The following is a 20,800-nucleotide window of genomic DNA, read 5'->3' on the forward strand; positions in this document are numbered from 1 at the left end:
AAAAATCGCCGGGGGTTATTACCTGTATTTCATTAGCAGCCTCTTCGCAGGTGTGAAGTTCCCGCACCGGAGAGTAACTTTTTAGCATTACAACAATGTTCTCTTCGTCAACCGTCAACGCATCTCCGCATTGTGTGTGGACGGATTGTTTATCACCGGTAGAATTCGCGCTTATTTTACTCATAATTCCCAAAATATTTTTGCCACTTTTAACACTAAACACGTTTTTACAAAATCGTTCACTATTCACCACTAAGCTAACAGTCTGGCTGTTTGAACAACACCTTGGAAGACAGCTTGAGGTCCAGAAAAGTATCTCGTGAAAACACCTTAAACACCTTTCGTTACGTTTGAAAAACTTAACCTGGAAGAAATATATGTGGTTATAGCTAAATTAGTAAGGTAAAATAGCTTAATTCAGCAAATTATTAATGTGTACGACAGTTAAAAAACATGTAGTGAAAGTGTGGTTATGTTTTGGGATAGCGAGCCTAACAAGCATAACACTAAATTTTGTTTCGGAAATGTATCATATAGTGTGAACATAAATACAGTGAAAAGCAAAGGAGATGTAAGTTGAGTGCATATTTTGTATATTACCACTGTTTTTATTTTCATGACAAACCACTGACTTATCTGTCAAAACGCACGTGGTTAAACAGAAGAGTGGCACCTATTGATTCTTGGGGAAAGTAATTTTCAGGAGGGAAACTTAATTTTTAAGAAATAAACGTTTAAAATTCTATATTTATTTGCGAAACTGAATAAACTACAAATTAAAAATTGTCACAACTAAATAAAAATCATATTTGAAAACAATATTTTAAACATTAAAACTACCAACTGTATACCTAAGTATGATGTAAGTGTAAGTATGTATAAAGAAATGTATATAATTGCAAAAGATCATTGAATATAGATAAGTAATCTCATCAAAACACATTTCCCTGAACACTTGGACGGTTAAAACGATACAATATAAAGCACCTATATAACAAACAATCTAATTCTAGTAATCTATCTAGGTGCAGAAGAGTTTTTCAAATAAATTTGAACTCGTTCTGCAGTCTACTTCATAGTACGGGTGACTCATATCTTTGCTCAGTTCAAATATGTACACTTAATAATAGTTAGGCATTATAAGGCTTACTTACTGACTAATCTGTGAGAAGTAATTATTCGATGTTGCAGAACTTTGTACCTTCTTTCATGTAAAAATCTCGACTCAAGTTCTCCGGAACAGCTAGATATCACTACCAACAGTGTCGTATTTAACTAATCTACTTGTGATGCTTTTTATAAATGTAATATAATATTGATTTCAGGCTAGTGTGCTAATAAACAAAACAGGATTAAAGCTAACAGTACTTTCACATTTTAAAAGAACTTATATCTACAAGAAAATGTCTTAACTTCCATATTTTTAATAACCAATCAACGAGCGTTTCGATATATTACAACAAGGGCTTGTTCAGAACAACCCTTCCAATATCTAATTAATACTGAGACTTTTCAGATAAAACATTTCGTGAAGATACTTTATAAAAACCTAGAATTACAGAGAGATTCCTTATAATATATGGCAGTAGAATATCAATAAATCCAATTAACCGGTACCCACTGATGCTCAGTGGTTAAAGTATCCAAGGCCTCCACAATTTGTCGGAAAGTTGTATCAAAATCATTGTTGACGATAACCTGGTCAATGTACTTATCGTACGTTCGTTGCATGCTGGCGCTTTCCTCAAGTGTTCGCTTCAGATCTTCCTCCTACAAACCGAAACAATGGTAATTTTCTAGTCGCACTTGTGTGCACAAATATGCAAACACAGATTGCAAAATACTCACTTCATACAGAGAGGCTAACGACTCTAGTGTCCTTGCCCTCCTGGAACTGTAGCGTATCGAGCTTTGGCGATCAAACTATCATGCAGAAAAAAGCTACATCATGACACATTCTCACAAAAAGACAATTTTAACAAATCATATTCATGCAACACTGGGAATTATGTTCTACTCACTGTTAGATTCCGGCTTGAGTATCGCAAATTAGAGCTGCTGCGCCCCACGTCGTATAAAATTTTAAGTTGCTCCATTCCTGGAGCCGCGATAAATATGACATAAGGTAGAAACTCTGAGCTGTTATGCAGAATTTTGAGCGCGATTGGACTGCAGTCCAGCACACACATTTTTCCCTATAACTGAACCATCAAAACTGTTCTAACTTTGTATCTTTCAACCCACCTGCTTAATAACTTCTCTGATAGAATCGAGATGTGTTCCGTACAAGTGACCATTGTATTCACCATACTCCAAAAACTTTGAGTGTTTTATATCCTCCTCCATGCTCTCGCGATCGGTAAACCAGTAACTTTGGCCATTTTCCTCCAAAACGCGTTGTGGCCTCGTTGTATCTAAAGAGCAAATGAGTGATTATGTTGATAATTCCTGAAAGGAACATACATGGTACAACTCCGCCAAACTTATCAGGGTCACTATTAATCAAGCGATTCTTCAGTGTTCTCCTTCCAACACCTTGAGTTCCGATCAGGACTAAAGTTTTTCGTTTAAACGGCGGCATTCTTGTCACTTCTTCATACAGCAAAAGCTCAGCCTTATCGAAATCACAATTGCTTTTGGACTGATAAATGATTTTCTTCTTTTTCTTCGAAATTCTCGCACCACATATACTTATTTTATGTACAAAATCGGCTTCGGGTGCCACGAATGCCTTCCTCCTTTCCTCCAGTTCCAGAGACGGAATTAAACCAGTTCTGCCATCCCCGTCCACTTTCTTTGCCTGCCACCAGTTGGGATCACTCTGGTCCACAATCTGGAGGATGTCACCCCGATCGAAGGGCAGACCTATTTCTTTACAAGGAAGGAGGCTGTCTTCCTCGGGGATGTACTCGAACAGAGCTCTCATGTAGCACTAAAACAACGTAAGTTGTAGAAAAAAAATAAATAATAATAATAATAATAATAATAATAATAATAATAATAATAATAATAATAAAACTTCTATAATGCGAACTAATTAGAACCAAGTATTTTGACTCAAACAAAAATAAGTGATTAATTAAAAAATATGAAAACATCAAATCAAAATATTAATTAGTTTTTTAAGCACTTAGAATAGGTAATAATTTTTTCTCTGGCAGAGCTGTGGACCTACTGTGAGCTTTTTGGCGACTCCGTTACTGGTTCCGTTCATAACGAGTGAAGCGTGAGTTTCCATTTCGCTGGGTTGGCCAACTTTGAGGGTCACTGAATCCTTCGACTTTGCCACTTCAATTTGCAGGTCTTCAGCGCTCTTTACTGGCGTTCCATTGACTTCTAAGATAACATCACCAACGTGGAGGAGGCCCTGTTTTTCGATCATCCCTCCTTCTAGTATCCTTGCTATTACCAAATTTTCGTTGTCATCCACCTGCACCTACGAAAAAAACGATCGAAACACAATAAAACCCACGGTTTTGTGCCAACTCACTGTCAAGCCCAAGGGCTCCCCGTCCTTTTTGCGGACACCCACCATCCTTATCGCCTCTCCCGTCATCCCGTTTAATGCTGGGAATAATTTCGAAATGTCAGTCTTTACGGGCTTTGGGGGATTTTCGCTTATACGCGCGACTTGGTCGTGACAATCAATCAGGGATTTAAAATGAGGCGTCGATAGCAAGTCAAATAGTTCTTTGGCGTCCTTATTTTTTGATTTACTGCAGCGCTGGGACAAATCCTTTACCAGTTCTTGGGCTTCTTTCGTAGCTGCTTTCGGAAGCACTGGAAGATCCTCTAATTTGTCTTGAACCTGAAAGGGGGTTATTTGTTGTAGTACGGTCCTGCGTGAATTTCATTAAATCGGGGTGTGTAGCGTACGTAATCGTTTTCTACCTGGGTTTAGCGACAACCTGTAGATTTACGTAACCTTTTCGACTTTTGGCTGTAAGCAGGTAAAAAGGTACGATAAAAGAGGAAGTCAGGTGTTAAGGATCGTTTCTTTGTTTGCGGAATATAACGGAGGTGCCACTACACAATCATTTGTAACTTGTAACAAATCTATAACAAACAGATATCTTTTTCAACTGAGACTCTTATCGTCCGTTTTACGCCTTTCTGGACCTTGTTATCAGCGAATAATTTAAAAGTAAAGTAAAAATTTTATATTTCCGTTACAGATTAATACTTTTTACGAAAACTATAAAAGCAGTGCCTACATAATGATAATAAAAGTAAAAAATTCATAACAAAGACCTTAATAAATGTTGCAGTTTTTCGGATCAATTTATAAATATTACGGCAAACTAGCTTCCAGGCTTTCTTCCTTGAGGTTGATAATGCATTTTTGATGTGACAGTCATACGCAATATTCCATTATTCATGCTGTCTTATTAATGTGTCATACAAAAATTGGTAATAAAATTAATCATATAATTATGTGTACAAATACGAATAGAAAAAATCACGTTAAAACAATAAATTCTAAGCGCCACATAGGGTGTGCACCTTTTTTATACATGTTACGTTCAACATTAAAATTTCCAAACAACAAATACCCCAATAAGTTCTTTTTTTTTGTTATAAACATAATATGTAATTGTATAAGACTGTATTTTTAAAATTCACCAGTTTCCACTTTCCAAACGTGCTTTTTTGAAGATTGGAGACTCATTTTAATTGCTTACTTATGGCTTGAACATGCATTCTGTTGTGACTCAAGGATAATATTATTTATGATGTACATAATAAAAGCCTCTTTCACCATTTTTACAATGAACTTACTGCTCTGAGTAACTCTCATCATTAACATACTAACGTGTCTTTTGCCAAATTTGCTACTTAACTGTCTATTAAAACAAATTTAAACATTCATTATTTAATCATTTTAAAATTGGCTTCATAAGTATTTTAACATAAGTAAGGAGAAGTCGTGGGACATTTGGGAATGAACATTCTGGAAATAATTGTGATAAACGTGACAACGACCCTATTACTCACAAAAACATTAGTTCTCACAACGTGATTGTTTGCCTAATGGCATGTAAGCATGTTTCACTAAAATGGGATAAAATTCTTTTGGTTTTAGTAGTTTTCTTATGAGGTACCTAAATATGTAGTATGTATCTGTATTTATAGATCACAGCCGAAATGAACAATGAAACTAATTTATTCTTAATTATTTTATATACATTTTATGAAGAGAACACATAGTAGTACCGCCTATGGTCTCAATAATCATTAATACTGATTTTATTTTTGTTAATCGTTCATCAAAAAGTCAGAGATAATTCTAACAAAACTATTGTTTTCTGTGTTTTTTGTTTTAAAATTCGTATATATTTATACACTTATAGGTAAATAATCGTTAGCTCTCCTTATACAATAAACACAAACTAATACAATAAAACATGCTAAACTTTGCAATTATAAGACCTTCATGGCAAAATTGCATTTAAAGCGTGAGATTTACAAAAAAGAAACTTAAGCAATAAACAATAGAAGGACATTTTAAACGTATCTGATTAATTTGAATTTCCTAATTACATTGGGAAATTTCTGTTGAACATAGTGACTCTCCAAGTAAAAAATTAAATAACAGGTGACAATTTAATTATCGTCACCTCTTTTTCGTTAACAATGTAACTTCAATTTTAAGCATTTTTGAGATAAAACCACGTATAAAAAATTATTATAATGTAAGTCCTAAGGGTTCTAAGTATTTCGTGGAATAAAGGACAAATGAAAAAAAAAACAAGTGCCTGAAGATGATATCGGCCGTTATCGAAACGTTGCTCTGAAATAAATACTAGTAATTTTTTCAATTGCCCTTTATTTCACGAAATACTAAAAATACAAAACATAATAAGGCTAAACTCTTTTTTATTCGTTTACGGGCTCACAGTGTATATTTTATTAATCTTCTTTAATAAAATAGATGTTATTTTACTTCGTTATTCATTGAGAGAAAAAATAAGTGGACAATCCTGAGAATCCTTTGGAGTAATTAGTTCAGATTATAGAGGTTTTACTGTAGTCCGTAAAATTAATTAAACTTATCCGCAAAATGGTACTTTTCAGGACCTCAAATCTTCAAAAATGCGATTTCAGAAACGTCTATAATATACACATCAGCACTTAAAAGTTCTAGTCTTATTATTATTCACATATATTGTCAAATAAAAAAGTTCGTATTTAATGCCTTGTTTTTGTGTTATACAAATAACTACTTATTTAAAATAGTTTCGATTTTTCCGCCTTGTGATTTTATTTAATCAATCGTCACAACTACTTTTCCAAATTTCGTCTTATCTCTGAATTATCTGTTATGTGAAATTTTATATATTTACACAAAGGCCGGTGTTGCCGCTGTGCCAAGAAGTACCTCCTCAATTGCCACACTCGCGTATACAGGTGTGGCTGCGAGCCGCGTACCTTTAAACATGATTCACATACCAAGTATTTAACAAAATGCATATGTGGCGAAATCTTTAGTTCATACATCACGACAGACAATAATAGAAAAAATAGTACGATGCAAAAAAGCTCTCATTACCTAGTTTTCAATCAAAATACGAAGTAAGCAAACACATAATAAGCAGTGACGTCACCATCAACATCAACAATCGAACGCCACTGATAGAAAGTTCACATATTTTACGTTAAATTAACATAAAATATTAGCACAGCCACCACAGGGATTAACACAAAATTCTTATAAACGGTTCCGTCTAGATACACAAAGCTAAAAGGGCGTTTAAAGGCACCAGACGCAGGTGTTTTTTAGGTACGTTATAAAATACGCGACCCGCGAACCAACTTGGTCGGTTTCTGATACACAGAGAAAACGTTGTATGTGTGAGTGGGGGCACGATGATGAGAGGTAGTCAAGCCCCCGCGACCAACTACAGGTTAATTTTATTGCCCCGTTAACTGTTTCTAAAGCAAAAACGTGCCAATTCAAGAAATGGTGATGTACTTTCCAAATTTCTTTATTCTGCATAAACTGCAAGCGAAATCACCTACTTATCTATTGGAATCTATTTGATTTTAATGACAGAAACGGAATTACGATTTCGTGTCATGCAAAGCTTCAGTTTTTGTATTTATTAATATATGGACTCGATAATTTTTATTAAAAGCAACAATTTTTAAACAAATAAAACTTTCTCTGCTCGAATGAAGTCTGCACAACTTCAGGAACAGATTAAACCGAAGATTGCAACAAGAATGCCACTACTTCAGAAATACTTCTACTGACTGCGCTAATTAGATTTGACAAAACTGAAATTTCACCAAGAATTTCAATAAAATATATTTATATATTTTAAATATTGTTTCTCTGGTTCAAAATCTTTAATCTTTAAATTTATATTTATTGCTTATTAATATTTATATTCCTTAACTTTTCCGAACTATCTTTATTTATTTATTGTTCTAATTTTTATTGAAATATGATAAAAATAAATTGCGAGATAAAGGCATAACTCACTCACTTCCGGACTTGTTTTTTATGGTCACGCTGGAAGGCTCATCCCGCGTCTTTGGTAATAAGAAAGTAAGTTGGCCACATGGCATCGCGATCAATAACACTGAAAAGTGGGAACACTACACGACAGCTTGTTTATTTGAAACATTTCCAAGCCAACACTATAAGTTATTTCAAAAATATGTAAATGCACCTTTTTCAATATCCCCGCTAATAGAAAAATTTCTTGGGTTAGTACTTGTTGATAAATGAATGCACTTTATCAATACGCTACCTTCTAACCCCTGAATATGACGTGAAAATGCTACAAGAAAAGGGAAATTTCACTCTGGCATGCGCGGTGAGTGAAAATGTTCATTTACTGGATCGGGGGTGACAATCATTTTCCCATTCAACACTTTATACAAACTTGCTATAGCTCACAAACGAAGAGTCAACCAAAACCATGCCAACAAAAGATTGTTTGCGTTTGAAATTTTTAAATGACAATAGCTTGAAACCACCTTAGAACACTTGGGTGGTGTCTTTTTTAAAACCATCTACTACCAAAGATTTTCAGATTTTTCAGTATGCAGGATATCCTACAATTTTAAAAAAAACTTAGAAAAGGAAAGTGAACAAACGAATACTCTATCATTCGCCATGACCTATATTTTGCTAAAAATCATGTCTGTTGTTCCGCAGTCCTCCTAGTTTTTATTGATTTTAGTTACAAATGTGAGCCACTATGATTTTTAGAAAACTAAATGTATTTCAGAGTACCTACGTTATGTGAGGCGGCTGAAAACTGAAAGGGATTTTAGTTATTAATTTTTTACCTACCATTACTACCTACAGTTGGGGTGCAGACACCCTTGAATTCTCTCAAAAACTACATACCTATCGCGTGAAAATTGTGTCAGTTAAAAAACTAATTCAATAAACGCGAAGAAAGTCGTGGAACAAAGAATTTATTTCGAAAAGTAATCTACCTTACGTGTTTTTTTTTATACGTATCTACATATATTTATATTTTGAGAAAAAGTGTTGGTGAAAATAATGCCGAGACCTCGGCCAAAGCTAAATATTTTTGCAAGAAAATGCCAAATAAAAAATAAGTTAATTGCATTTTTGTAAAACTACTCCTGTTGACTTTCGCTCTATGTATTCTCGCAGTGTGACCTCTTTAGATACTCTTAAGTAATTTGTATAAGAATTTATCAAATAAAAATAAAAATTACCCGTTTGAAAATATGCCACCCTTACTAAAAATTTCAGATCTAAATGACCTGTACTTCAAATCGAAAATTATTTCTTATTTCCTAATGGTTAGTTGTTTTTCTTTTCATGACCTACTTTAATGGTCTCGTGTACCGTTTGCAATGACCACTGTAAATTATTACACCAACTTTATAGTTGTTTGTTTGGGAAATTAACACGTTTTAAATTCAAAAATATTTTCAATTGAAGATTATAGCGCATTGCTTGTTAACGAAATAAATGAGTCTTTTCCTTTTTAATAACTTTCGTTAAAATGATTTGTACTTAAACCTGTCTAAAAAATTTGTTAATCGCTTTTGAAATGACGAATTTAGACATCATAAATGTTTTATTATGAGTCACTTTGGGTCGCTGAAGTCGCATTGTCGACATTGCAAGTTCACGATCTCTTATTAAAGTTGAGGTCACAGGGATGTCAACTGGAACACCGGAACACCCACGTAAATCATTTATTAATGACGAATGTTGTCTGTAATCTCTTTACATCAGTTTATGTCCTAGTTGCGAGTGTATGTAAATTAGCGGAAGCTGGTATAATTGAAGTTGTTGACGCTTTTTACGAATTGTCTCAAGTCATTGACATAAAGAAATTATTAGTTTTGTTGTTTGCTTTAGGTGCTAAACGGAAACTGAGCTAAAATTTCTAAGAGTAATCTATTTTCATTTCAAAGGATTACAAGGTTCAAACTTATTTAAGCTATCATAAACACACTTTTAGTAAACTGAGTATTTTTATAAATACTGTACCACAATAACGTATTGTACATAATGGTTGTATAATTTTGCTTATTTTAAGAGCCAAATAATAGCTATTTATACCACGACTAATTAAACTCATTTTTTATCTACCACGGTAGAAGAACGTTCAGTACAATAAGAAAACGAAACATCGGCTGGACTGAATTTTGCACGCCAATAATTTTATATTCAATAGATTAAAAAAATACCAACACACCCTTATGATCTCATCAGTCAATTTAACAGAAAATAATGAACAAACAGGGGTAATAAATCATAACGAGTGCGTTGTTGTTTGAACATTTATCCATATTTATTTATCAATTTAGGAGAAAATTAGTCCCAAGTTGATTAACCTTGTTAAGTTACACTCAATTAGAAAATAACATAATGTAAATTAATTAGATGGACACAAACGTTTGTAAGAGTTTATGTCATTTTATATTATTATTCTTATACGTTTTATTTACTGAAAATTATTCTTTAGATTAAATATCTTCACCTTTTTTAAGCAAAATATGGAATATTAAGGTGTGCCTATACTTAGGTACCACAAAAGCTTCGGTGCTAATTGGGCTTACGGTAACAGCAAATACTGGTTACCTGTCCATTTTTGTCGATAACACTGTTGCTGGCTACTCACCTTAACTAAATTTTTCATAATTGGACTATCCATTAGTCCCTTTAGGAATATTAAATCAGTCTCATTAATTCCACTAGTTCCATCTATATACTCGATACTTTCCCTAACATGTCGGAATGCATCTGCAACAAAGAGAGTTGTTATTGAATTTTTTTCTGATGGATTGATGCGAATGAAAAATATTCGTTCAACCACTCAAGGGATCCCAGCGGTAGTAAAATATCAACTTTCATTCATTACTTGTAACGTGAAAGTACTCATAATAATATTTGCACTAAATGTAGGACGAAGATTTGTTACACATTTGTTCCTCATCTTGAGCTTTTTGTGTTTTTCTGCCCGAGAAAAATCAGAAAAAGTTATAGTATTATACCTTACATAAGATGGCCCAGTGGTTACAAAAAATTGAGATTTACATTGTCTGAATCAATCTCCCTTCGGAGATTCCCTTGCTTTGTAATATTTATTCTGTTTGTATTAATGGCATCTATCTGCTCCACGGAAATCAATAGTTAATTCCCGATCCCTACGAAACTGTTTGCACTTACCGCAAATATTTACTAGACATAATTTTCTGTAATAAATTGCAAGTATACCGAGTTTGGATTTATGGTAATTATACAACGTGAACAAAAAGTATGGAACCGAACAATAAAACTGTTTTATTCAAAATTAAACTAGGTACATAATTCGAATTTATAAACCACGTCAGATAAACTACGGAATATTTGATTGCAATTAATTATAATTTACGACAAATTTGACGTTTAACACCGTAATTGGCAACTTAATTTGAATTAGTGTAATCCTGAATTAAATAATTTAATTTGCCTTCTATAAATCGATTACAAACGTTCCGTAATGTTCTATAATATTGCTACTGCTTTTTCTAAAGGACAAGGGAAAGAATAAATAGATCAGTACAAGGAAAAATACAACTTGTAAACGACTATATCTTCTGTCCAATTTGGAAACCAAACAACCCCAGTTTTGTAAAATCTGTCCAAATGCACTATACAGTCTACAAATAATAAAAACGATGCCATGAAATAATTAGTCGATCGGAAAGCTATTTACGACGTTAACATCCGCTTCTAAAATTAACCCATCAGACTTCATAAAAATAATTCTAATTAGAAACATGAAATACTTTAATAAAATTATTATTAATTGAACAGAACAACTCACTAATATTTTTTTAGTGAATTTGGTAAATGTATGAAATTTCATTGAAATGAAAAGTTAATGTATCCCCTAAACGCCCATTAGAGGGCTGGAAGCTATAGCAAACCAAGGGATCAATAAAAAGATTTAATGTCAAAAGTTCATTATTCAGCGCACGTGAAGTTTCAATGTTGCTCTATTGATCTTAGAAATTCTCTAGCACTACCACAGAAACCTACAATGTGGCATTTTCTGCCAAAAGCCGAAGGGAATGGAAATAGGTCACTGAAATTTGGCTTAATTTACAAAATGTTAAATTTAGTGTGGATTTATCTTAATCCATGGAAATTCGTTCAACAATTCTTCCCCGCGAATTTGCGTAATAAGTGATTCAACGAATGAAGTCCGACGTCACCAGTTGTATTGAAATAATAAAACATTCTCACAAATAGTAATTTACGATGAGTGTTTTCCATAATATTTAGAAATGGAAATGATTTATTTTTGGATTATCTTAGATTTGTTAAAAGAATTTACAAAAAAGAAGAAAAGTTGCGTGATGTAAATGATGAAATTCATGGACACGAACTGAAATAAAATGAAATAAACAAATAAAAATTCGAGTGCATTATTTTACTCATTGTCAAACATAACATAAATAACCACTGTATCCATTAACACTGATTTATAAAATCCTCGTGTTCTATGGCTGCAATAATTTGAAATAGATTTCTTCAAAATAAATATTTGGATTAAGTCTATAAATGCAATTAAAGGTTTAAAATAATATACGTAACTAATGGATAAATACATAACACGTTCAGTCGTGACTTACGTATTCGGAATATCAGCTTTATTTAAGAAAATCCAATAATCTCGTGATCTAAAGGGACACGACAACCCGGCTCCAAGCACCAGGGGAACTATTATGGATGATGAGTGTATAAATAGCCTTCCTATGTTTCCTTCACAGTTGCTGTTTTGTGTACCGACATTTACATACGATACTTACATACATTTAAAAAATCACCCAAACATGGCATTAATAAAACAAAAATACAGTCTTAGAACTTGAAATTTTTTGAGAATAAAAGACCGTTTTGATACGTTATTTTACCCGACAATTTATAAAACAACAAAGCCAAATATTTACCAGATTTAAGGACTCGCTCTACGAAAATCAATAATCGATAATCCTTTAAACCAACAAACTTTAATTGCAATTCGAACAAACTTACAAAAATAAATGTAGTGGATGTACCGACGTTTTATTAAATGGAGTTTTTTAATCACTAGATTGTTAGCAAGTAGGGATTAAGTACAAAAAACGTCTTATGATCATACCTAATTTACCCTTTGAGACAATAAATCACAAAATAAAATTCGTAATTCGTTTACGTAATTCGTATTTCAAGAAGATTAAAAATTTTAAGTTGTCATTAAATTAATCATTAGACAGAAAAAAATCATAATTACTACACTACAAATCAGAAGTTTACGAAAGTGAAAAGTCAACATTTTTGACAAAGTAATTTGCCAAAAACTAAGAAGACAATTTCATGAGCGGAAATTTTATCCTGAAATTGGTTCTGGACATTTTAGAAATTGAAAATAAGTGGCGTAAATACTGAAGAAACATTTTGAAAAATATTTTTTTACTGTTTTTACATTCATCTATTATTCTGTTCCCAACAGTCTGCATCATGAATATAGTATATTCTTATAAATAATGTGTATACTAACATAGGCAATAATTTTGTAGCTTTTTTCATAGTTAAGTTTTAATTAGACACACGAATTTCTCAATAATTATAAATGGAGGTAAATAATATTAAACTAATAACTTAACACTCCAATAACACGTGCAGTAAGTACTGAATGAAAGCTCTTCGATGTCATGAATTTACTTTTCGTAAGTGTACCTGCTCAAAAACAGATAACTCACCCTTAGTAATCGGCCTAATACTTGCAATATCGTCATCAAAATCTGCCATTCCTTTCAATAATTTTTCTTTTTCGGGCAGATCCTTTCTATTAAATCTAACCATCATGCACTACCACTGTCAACAGGACTGCTTTAAAATGTTTAACTGTGAGTTTATTTTATCACTTCTCAGAAATAAAATCATTGTCATTCTTGTGCAGTAATAAAATTATTTATTACGATGTGCGCGATAACCGAAAAAGCTCTTGCCGTTCTTTTCAGGATCGCGGTAGATGCTGAAATGTCTGCGCTTACAGTGTACTGATCTTTCAGCAGTGGCGATTCTAGTCTGCGTTGCTATAGATACATCCTGAAGCATGCTTTCAGGCCCGGACTTATAATGGAATTAAAACTTAATAACTGATATGATATGTGGTAGTATTTACTTTCAATTAACATTAGCATCGTACATGTTAGTTTTAAGCAGTTATGTAATTATATTCTAAATGTCTGCTGATGTACATTAAATCAATTCAGAGAGCACATTCAATGTTTATTATAAATTTAAGAACAATTTTAAGACACTATCCACCTTTAAAAAATGGCATTGTGTTAAACAAAGCAAAATTATTTGAGAAGTATTTCTTTAACACATTTCTCTTATTACGAATAATATTAGGCATACCTGCACTGGATGCTAACTGTTGATTAGGTGATTGAAAAAACGAATAAATCCCACAGTGGCATAAAACTGACTCGATAATAATAAAATATTGATAGAACACACCAATATGTTAACTTAATTTAAAATATTGAATAGTTATGGTCAGTGGCATTTACCTAATGCTGAAAAATCCGTAGAAGTGCAGCTTCTTTTCACAACCCTTTTACACTGAAATGCCGGTTGGTGATTCTTAATGAAAGGTCTACATCCCCATTTAATTGCATAACAGGTGCGCACCATCGTTAAAAAACTTTACAGCACAATACAAGTCTATTCTGCTATTTATAAATGTTACTTAATAAATAATCGATAAAGAAAGAATACACGTTTTAAGGATGTTAAGCCATTCTATTAACAAAACATTTCAATTTCGCGACGTCTGTTTCATCAGAGTACGGCGTTAATAATAGAAAGAACGAACTCGCAACTGGAAAAAGCGTCAGGTGAAGCTTCACCCACGCATTACCTTGCTATCTGGACGAATTATCGATAAAGCTGGAACAGCTTTCAAAGTGATTTCCAGCACGACATCGACGCTCTATTTTATGTTTACGGTTTATGTTACAATAAATCGATAAAAATTTAGTTGTATTATACGAAAACAAAACTAAGAAATATACATTAGAAGATATGATTCCGAAAACTGAAAAACAAAACGAACTTGGGGATTTGTTCAGTTTCAGTGCGTCGGCAATCAGAATCACTGAAACTGAAATCGTAAATTTTGGGTTGCCTATATGTGCTGAAACTAGCTGAAAAAGTGTATTTTGGGTTACATAAGCAGCATCGTTTTTAACCGTTGCATGTTTGTAGCGGCATTTTTTACAAGAATTACAAAAGTTCACGAAAATACGTTTTAAATTGTGTGTTTGAACATCAATTCAAGTAGGTTTTTGCCGATAAATTGCTTCTTGTTATGAAATACATCAATTTTATGTATTTTTGAAGGTTATATTGTTGTCCTAACCCAACTTTTAGTTTCTTGTTTTTGATTATTTTTTCCAACATTTTTAGAAATATCAACATGGGCGACTTTGCCGACCTCCTCCAGGAGGCTGAAAAAATCACTGTTGACATTGAAGGGAGTAAAGAACTGCCAAAAGTTGATAGATCTATTCGGCAGGTCTTGGAAGCTTCTAACGATTTATATTCAAAAGTGGCTCAAACTGGAGCAAAGGACATTCAAGCGTATGTCTTTGACTTATTCACTGTTAACAGAATTAAATATAACGTGGACGTAACAAATTTCAGGAATTTATTGTTAGGATCAAAAGGCGTAGACTTGCCAAAAATAATACAAAAATTGGAATCAATTAGTACCAAGCGCACATTCGAATCCATTGAGCCGGTTGAGGACGTAAATGCAGTCGGAATTCTTGAAAATGAAATCCAAAACTGCATTTTGAGTGTATTTGAAAACGGTTTCAATAAAGTAATCCATACGTGGTTCCCAAAGTGTACATACGCATAATTACATATTGTAGTGCATGAAAACAATTTCCGACTGCTCTTGGGAACACCAAACTGGCGAATGGAAACAAGAAAAACGAAAAATCCTAAATTCGATGCTGGGACCATCTGGGGCTTTCATAGAAATTGGAAAATATTCATCCGTTTTTATGGAGAGGCCTATTTCTATTACCCCCAACTTAGGAGTGGCAGAGACTCTCTATGCCGCCAAGATTATGGAATACAATCAAGCAATTGGCAGGAGCATTCAGAAGCCAAGTCTCATAAACAGCTTCATCAGCGTGGCAAATGACTTGAGAGACGCCGTAAGTTTTTGCCTCATTTTGATATCAGACAAAATTTTAATGACAACATACAGTCGTTCTTAAGCTTAAAAATTTCAGAAAGTTAAAGACATGTGGGAAATAATGAAATACATGACTCAGTTGCCGCCGTTTCCTCAGTCAGAGGATCAGATTAAAACTCGAAATTCTGCCCCTTTCATAAACGCTTTGGTGAAACAAGGCAAGAAATATCTGGAAGATCGGTAATTTATTTTTCTAATTCAATGAAAAAAGACCACAATTAGGTAAATAATTCTAGATATAAGACGTATATGAGTAACATCATTAACGAAAACCTATCAACTGCGATGCTTGGGGGAGTTCCCGGAACTTATCCCTTAGTCCGCAGTTACGTCGGTGTTCGCCTCCAAGGCGAATATTCGGGCTTGAAAGATGACAAAATCGATGGAAGGCCTTTATGGCCCATGGTCTACTACTGTATAAGGAGCGGAGATTTAGCAGCAGCAATTTATTGTCTAAAGAAGAAAAACGAAAAAGAGTTTCAAGACATTGTTGCTATTTTGGAAGCAAAACTCAATAATCCTGACAGTCCAGATATTTACAAACTGGAGGATAATGTGCGCTACAATTATCGCAGACATGTACGTAACGAAACTGACCCTTTTAAGCGTATCGTCTGTGCGGTGCTTGGCTGTTGCGATGTCGTTGATGAGCATTCGGAAGTCGCCAGAACCGCGGACGATTATTTATGGTTGAAATTGAGCTTAGTGAGAGCTGATTACGAAAAGGACGACCACATTAAGTACAACGACCTGCAGGTGTGTACACTATTTACTTTACCCAACACGTTTATTAGTTATTGTATGCAACAATTATTGTTATTTGCATTACTATGTCCAATACTTTCAAGAAAAAGTTATTTGTTTTCAATTTTTACGTAACATTTAGTTGTTAACGCTCGTATGTGTTTCCCACATTACGTAATACACTATTCCTTAGCGGATGATTTTGGAAGAGTATGGTGAAGCTCATTATGACGCCATGAACCAACCCCACTTATATTTCCAAGTGCTCGCATTAACCGGTCAATTTGAGGCCGCTATTGAATTTTTGCCCCGAATTGAGAGGTACCGAGTTCATGCTGTCCATATGGCCATTGCCTTGAACGAGTTGTACTTATTGGCTGGCTCACGGGACAGTTCAGCACCACTTAGTATGTAAAAGTTTTTGCGATTGTTTGTTTACTTATGATTTTTATTAGTTAGTATTGACCCAATGGATGTGAAACCAAGTCGCCGCTTGAACCTGGCGCGTTTAATTATGATTTATGTTCGCAAATTTGAAATAACTTGTCCTAATGAGGCGTTGCACTACTTTTATATCTTGCGCAATTTTACCAATGAGGATGGAGTGAATTTGTTCAAGATTTGTGTGTGTGATCTGGCTATTGAAACCAAGGAGTACAACAAGATTTTGGGGGTCATTCAGCCCAATGATATAAGAACCAAAGGGCTGATCGACCAGTTTACTAACGCTGAAATCAGTGCGGAAAACATTGCTCAAATGATTGGCGATTCTTTGGTAAAGAAGGGATTATTCGAGGAAGCAATAGATGTGTTTGATTTGGCTGATGTGAGTGATACTTTAATAAACAAATATCGTGTTAATATTTTTTTACAGAATCAAGAGGAGGTTTTGAATTTATTTTGCACTTTGCTGTCACAAGTGGTTCATTTGCCTTCTCAACCAAACTCTCTGAAGGAGAGATTGTTGGAGAAGGGAAATATTTTGAGCGACAGATACACGAGAGAAGGCTACAAAGCGTCATCCAATATTGTTACATCCTACATTAAACTGAAACAACTTGCAGTATTTTTCGATCAGTATCATTCCAAACAGTTTTCGTTGGCATTAAAAGTAACAATTGAATGTTTTTTGTGATGTTTTTTCTATTTTTTTGTAACTGTAGACTCTGAGCGACCTTCAAATAATCCCTCGTCAACCACAAGAGGTGGAAGAACGTGTAAAGGCGTTCAAAAAACTGAACGTTGACGTCTGCAAAGTGATTCCTGATGTGCTTTTGGCTACAATGAATATGTTGTTTGCTGATTATCAGAAGATTAAAGGAAATGAATATATTCCAAGCAGGTTTAACGACAACACCATTGAGAAAGTAAGCCAATAACTATTCAAATAACTTATGATTGTTTTTATTGTATTTCAGCAATTGTCACATTTAAGGGAACAGGCAAAAATCTTGATTAATTTCACTGGAATGTTGCCTTACAGAATGCCAGGAGACACAAATAGTAAATTGGTTCAAATGGAAATATTAATGCATTAAGGTTTTTTATATTAAACATTTCGTTCAATAAAGTTACAAAGTTTCTAATTTATACTGTATTACGTAAAGATCCTTAGAAAAATCTACCGTCTTGCCTTCCTTCATCTGAAATTAAGACATTTAAGAGGGTTTTAAGTGAAGACAATGTGAACACACCGCTTTGTAATCTAAAAATTTTTCTTTAAAGGAAACAAAGTCTGTGAAAGTTGATAAAATTTCAAAAACCTCCCCTACAAGTTCATTGGGTCGTTTTCTGGAATATTACAAAATATCCCACTAATGCCAAAACTGTCCAGTGTGTTTTACCTTAACTCGTACTCGAACTCCAACATACTGAAATTTGGAATCTTCTTTTTCAATTCAGTTTCTAAAAACTTCTCTATCGTTTCCACGTACTTTTTAAATATGTCGGTGTAAACGAGTTTATTTTCGTCACTTTCCTCAAATTCCGTCCAGTATTCTTCCATGAAATCTTTATGTATTTTGAGAAAGCTATCATCAAGGAGAATGTCTTCAATGTGCCCCACAACCTGGGCAAAGTACTTTTCCTCAACGTCTTGACAATGATGTGAAATATCCAAATCATCCGAACCCTCAAACAAACCTAAAGCAATCAAATTATTCCCAGCATCCACAAAATGAAACGACCAACATTGCTCCTGTGCCATTTTTTGGGCCTTTTGTATTTTTAAGGACGTTCAACTCAACACAACATGGAATTGATCACAAATAATTTGACATTTTTTTACATTGTTGTTTACATGGTTACCATAGTGACTCGAACCCCACCACGTTTTTGCTAGGGATTGTTTGGTTTGTCACCAGAGCAGTGACACAAATTTAAAATTTGTAGCCGTTAAAAGTTAAAACGTGAAAAAATTTCAAGCGTTGAGTAAAATGGACCAGGTGATAACGTTTGATAAAAGCCTGCAACAGCGTTTGCAAGAATACAATGAGGTGCTTGGGGGCTATGAAGTTCTGCCGGCCTCTGCCATCGCTAACGAGTGGGGCTTCTACCTGGACTTAACCCTGGATCCGAACGGGTGGCAGGCGGTTTGGAAAATCCAGCGCAAAACCTGCGAGGCCCTCAATATCGCCTTTCCGACGGTGGTGCTGGTTTTCGTCCTGGACGTGAGTTTCAAGGAGATGACAGCGCTGGTCAAGGTCTTGGCTGTCCAGGACGACATCCACATTCCTGAGAAGCACTGGGTGCCCCTGATCCAGCTGTGGCCCACGAAAGCGCAAGATAAGAGCGTTGCCATTAACTTGCACTCCACTGCGAACGTGCTGGACATGCTGCGGTTTTTCTATCACAATTTGGTCATGCCGTGGGATTTCGAAGAGGATGATGAGGGTGACTGGAAAAGCAAGCATCTGGAGCCCCGCTTGAGGCTGTACTATGACCTGAAAAACGGGGTGATACCACGGGTCACCGCCGAGCGCTTGCACTCCCTGATGAGTGAAGCCAAGAGACTGGAGCAGAAAAGGGAGCAACTGGAGTCTGAACTTGACGATTTGGAGAGCTGTGATGGGGATAATGCTGCTGTCAACGACCCCACGGTTGAACAGTTGTCGGAGCTCCACATTCGTCTGATGGAAATTAAAGGAGAAATGGACATTTTAGAGAACCCAATGCTCAGGAAGGTTGTCATCAAGAAACAGAAAGAGATGGTTCCAGCTCACGATGACACCAAACAGAACATTTGGGTGATTCAAGCCGAAAATACGCTAGATGACAGCATTGAGTTCTTACAAAAAATTAAAGCCTCGTACCCAACTGAGATTGTAAGGTTTTCGCCACAGTTATCCTCAACTTTAGATTATGCCAATCCAAATGATGTATTCATTGTGAAAGAAGGCAAACACATGATCACAGTCACTGGGGCACTGGAACATGGGGGGCTGTTAAAAGGAGTCTCCGCGACAGAAAACACAATATTAAGCTCCAAAACAGAGGACGTGATGCTGGATTTTAGAGGCGGGAACGTCGTTATTGAAAATATGACCATTGACGCGTCGTCCCCTCAGTGTGGAATAATCGTCCGCGGGGGCCAACTTACCTTAATCAACTGTCGAATATATGGGGATGGAAAATCATCAACTCATCAGGGAATCCTCATATTGAATGGAGCGAATTTGCAAACAATAAACTGCGAAATTAGTCACTTTAGTACCGCAATTGTCGGCAATTCGGGGTCCAACGTAACCATGGAGAGCACCGAAATTCACAACTGCAATTTAGGTCTGAAAATCTACGATAACTGTTGCGTGAAAGCGACAAAAGTGGCAATTCAGAATTGCAAAGAATACGGGATTTGCGTCGAAACTGAGAATAATATTGATGATAGTCATCAAAAAGTTGGCGATTTTGATACGTTAAACATGTAAGATATTTCTCACAGTTGGTGCAATTTTAATTTTAATTTCCAGAATTCCACAACTGCAAATGGAATTTATAAGCGGGGACAATAATGCGAAAGGCGACGCTGTTATCAACCAGAAATCTAAGTTGAAACCGATTGAAAACTTGTTCGAGAACCCCGATTCCGATCCGACGATTTGTGTTGATTCTGATGAAGAAATGGACACTCTTCAAACCACTGTGATTGAGAATAACTGCGACGGGAGAAGCTCTCCTGCTACAATTTGATAGCTTGTTTATTATCTTTTGCTTTCTCTTATAATACTCGAATAGCCTATTTATGTTAATCCACTATTACATGATTGTTGATTTTTGTTTAAATACATTTTGTTACTGCTGACTGT

The 20,800-nt window shown here is 34.8% G+C and overlaps 5 protein-coding genes across 14 annotated transcripts in view; 2 read left to right on the top strand and 3 right to left on the bottom strand.

The window, feature by feature from the left end:
• Positions 1 to 668, bottom strand: part of LOC661795 (uncharacterized) — a 93,637-nt gene extending 92,969 nt beyond the window's left edge. For all 4 annotated transcript variants that reach the window (XM_015979802.2, XM_015979800.2, XM_008195090.3 and 1 more), the window contains exons 1-2: positions 601 to 668; positions 23 to 364 (exon numbers count right to left, since the gene is read on the bottom strand). In XM_015979802.2, coding sequence (XP_015835288.1) covers positions 23 to 364; positions 601 to 618 — 360 coding nt within the window. In that variant the 5' untranslated portion in view covers positions 619 to 668. The remainder of the gene's footprint in view (positions 1 to 22; positions 365 to 600) is intronic.
• A 65-nt stretch (positions 669 to 733) lies between these two features.
• vari (varicose) lies at positions 734 to 14,393 on the bottom strand. Of its 7 annotated transcripts, none has more exons than XM_008195085.3 (9): positions 14,053 to 14,379; positions 10,125 to 10,246; positions 3,491 to 3,808; positions 3,176 to 3,436; positions 2,464 to 2,932; positions 2,245 to 2,414; positions 2,022 to 2,195; positions 1,849 to 1,923; positions 734 to 1,770 (listed from the first exon to the last, which is right to left on the bottom strand). In XM_008195085.3, exons 1-9 carry the CDS (start codon positions 14,174 to 14,176, stop codon positions 1,594 to 1,596), a joined length of 1,890 nt encoding a protein of 629 aa, XP_008193307.3. In that variant the 5' UTR covers positions 14,177 to 14,379; the 3' UTR covers positions 734 to 1,593. The 7 variants fall into 7 exon arrangements, with proteins under 7 accessions (XP_008193307.3, XP_015835284.1, XP_015835285.2 ...); XM_015979798.2 differs by lacking the exon at positions 14,053 to 14,379 and adding an exon at positions 13,234 to 13,475; XM_015979799.2 differs by lacking the exon at positions 1,849 to 1,923 and having other exon boundaries at positions 14,053 to 14,393.
• Positions 14,394 to 14,673: 280 nt separating this feature from the next.
• Positions 14,674 to 18,086, top strand: LOC661634 (nuclear pore complex protein Nup93). The gene is made up of 11 exons (XM_967784.4): positions 14,674 to 14,821; positions 14,951 to 15,124; positions 15,188 to 15,368; positions 15,421 to 15,711; positions 15,790 to 15,932; positions 15,989 to 16,508; positions 16,690 to 16,903; positions 16,952 to 17,322; positions 17,371 to 17,607; positions 17,660 to 17,863; positions 17,915 to 18,086. The coding sequence occupies exons 2-11, from the start codon at positions 14,961 to 14,963 to the stop codon at positions 18,032 to 18,034; spliced, it is 2,445 nt and encodes an 814-aa protein (XP_972877.2). The 5' UTR covers positions 14,674 to 14,821; positions 14,951 to 14,960; the 3' UTR covers positions 18,035 to 18,086.
• Positions 18,023 to 18,823, bottom strand: LOC103312996 (ADP-ribosylation factor-like protein 2-binding protein). The gene is made up of 4 exons (XM_008195084.3): positions 18,687 to 18,823; positions 18,341 to 18,638; positions 18,191 to 18,287; positions 18,023 to 18,139 (listed from the first exon to the last, which is right to left on the bottom strand). The coding sequence occupies exons 1-4, from the start codon at positions 18,700 to 18,702 to the stop codon at positions 18,068 to 18,070; spliced, it is 483 nt and encodes a 160-aa protein (XP_008193306.2). The 5' UTR covers positions 18,703 to 18,823; the 3' UTR covers positions 18,023 to 18,067.
• A 107-nt stretch (positions 18,824 to 18,930) lies between these two features.
• nesd (nessun dorma) lies at positions 18,931 to 20,796 on the top strand. Its single transcript, XM_967696.5, has 2 exons — positions 18,931 to 20,418; positions 20,465 to 20,796. The coding sequence occupies exons 1-2, from the start codon at positions 18,932 to 18,934 to the stop codon at positions 20,682 to 20,684; spliced, it is 1,707 nt and encodes a 568-aa protein (XP_972789.1). The 5' UTR covers position 18,931; the 3' UTR covers positions 20,685 to 20,796.
• Positions 20,797 to 20,800: the final 4 nt, after the last annotated feature.

This window comes from Tribolium castaneum, chromosome 5, assembly GCF_031307605.1.
Source record: "Tribolium castaneum strain GA2 chromosome 5, icTriCast1.1, whole genome shotgun sequence".
Taxonomy (NCBI): domain Eukaryota; kingdom Metazoa; phylum Arthropoda; class Insecta; order Coleoptera; family Tenebrionidae; genus Tribolium; species Tribolium castaneum.

Bases quoted from the DNA above. Each gene is read 5' to 3' on its own strand.
- nesd (XM_967696.5), top strand. From the start codon at position 18,932: ATGGACCAGGTGATAACGTTTGATAAAAGCCTGCAACAGCGTTTGCAA. The intron at 20,419-20,464 runs GTAAGATATTTC...TTTAATTTCCAG, and splicing joins GATTTTGATACGTTAAACAT to AATTCCACAACTGCAAATGG.
- LOC103312996 (XM_008195084.3), bottom strand. The intron at 18,288-18,340 runs GTAAAACACACT...GTAATATTCCAG, and splicing joins GAGTTCGAGTACGAGTTAAG to AAAACGACCCAATGAACTTG. The intron at 18,140-18,190 runs GTGTGTTCACAT...TCTTAATTTCAG, and splicing joins AATTTTTAGATTACAAAGCG to ATGAAGGAAGGCAAGACGGT.
- vari (XM_008195085.3), bottom strand. From the start codon at position 14,176: ATGGTGCGCACCTGTTATGCAATTAAATGGGGATGTAGACCTTTCATT. The intron at 2,196-2,244 runs GTGGGTTGAAAG...GTTCAGTTATAG, and splicing joins TCAGAGAAGTTATTAAGCAG to GGAAAAATGTGTGTGCTGGA. The intron at 1,924-2,021 runs GTGAGTAGAACA...TCTGCATGATAG, and splicing joins ACTCAAGCCGGAATCTAACA to TTTGATCGCCAAAGCTCGAT.
- LOC661634 (XM_967784.4), top strand. From the start codon at position 14,961: ATGGGCGACTTTGCCGACCTCCTCCAGGAGGCTGAAAAAATCACTGTT. The intron at 15,369-15,420 runs GTAATCCATACG...TACATATTGTAG, and splicing joins TTGAAAACGGTTTCAATAAA to TGCATGAAAACAATTTCCGA. The intron at 16,509-16,689 runs GTGTGTACACTA...ACTATTCCTTAG, and splicing joins TTAAGTACAACGACCTGCAG to CGGATGATTTTGGAAGAGTA.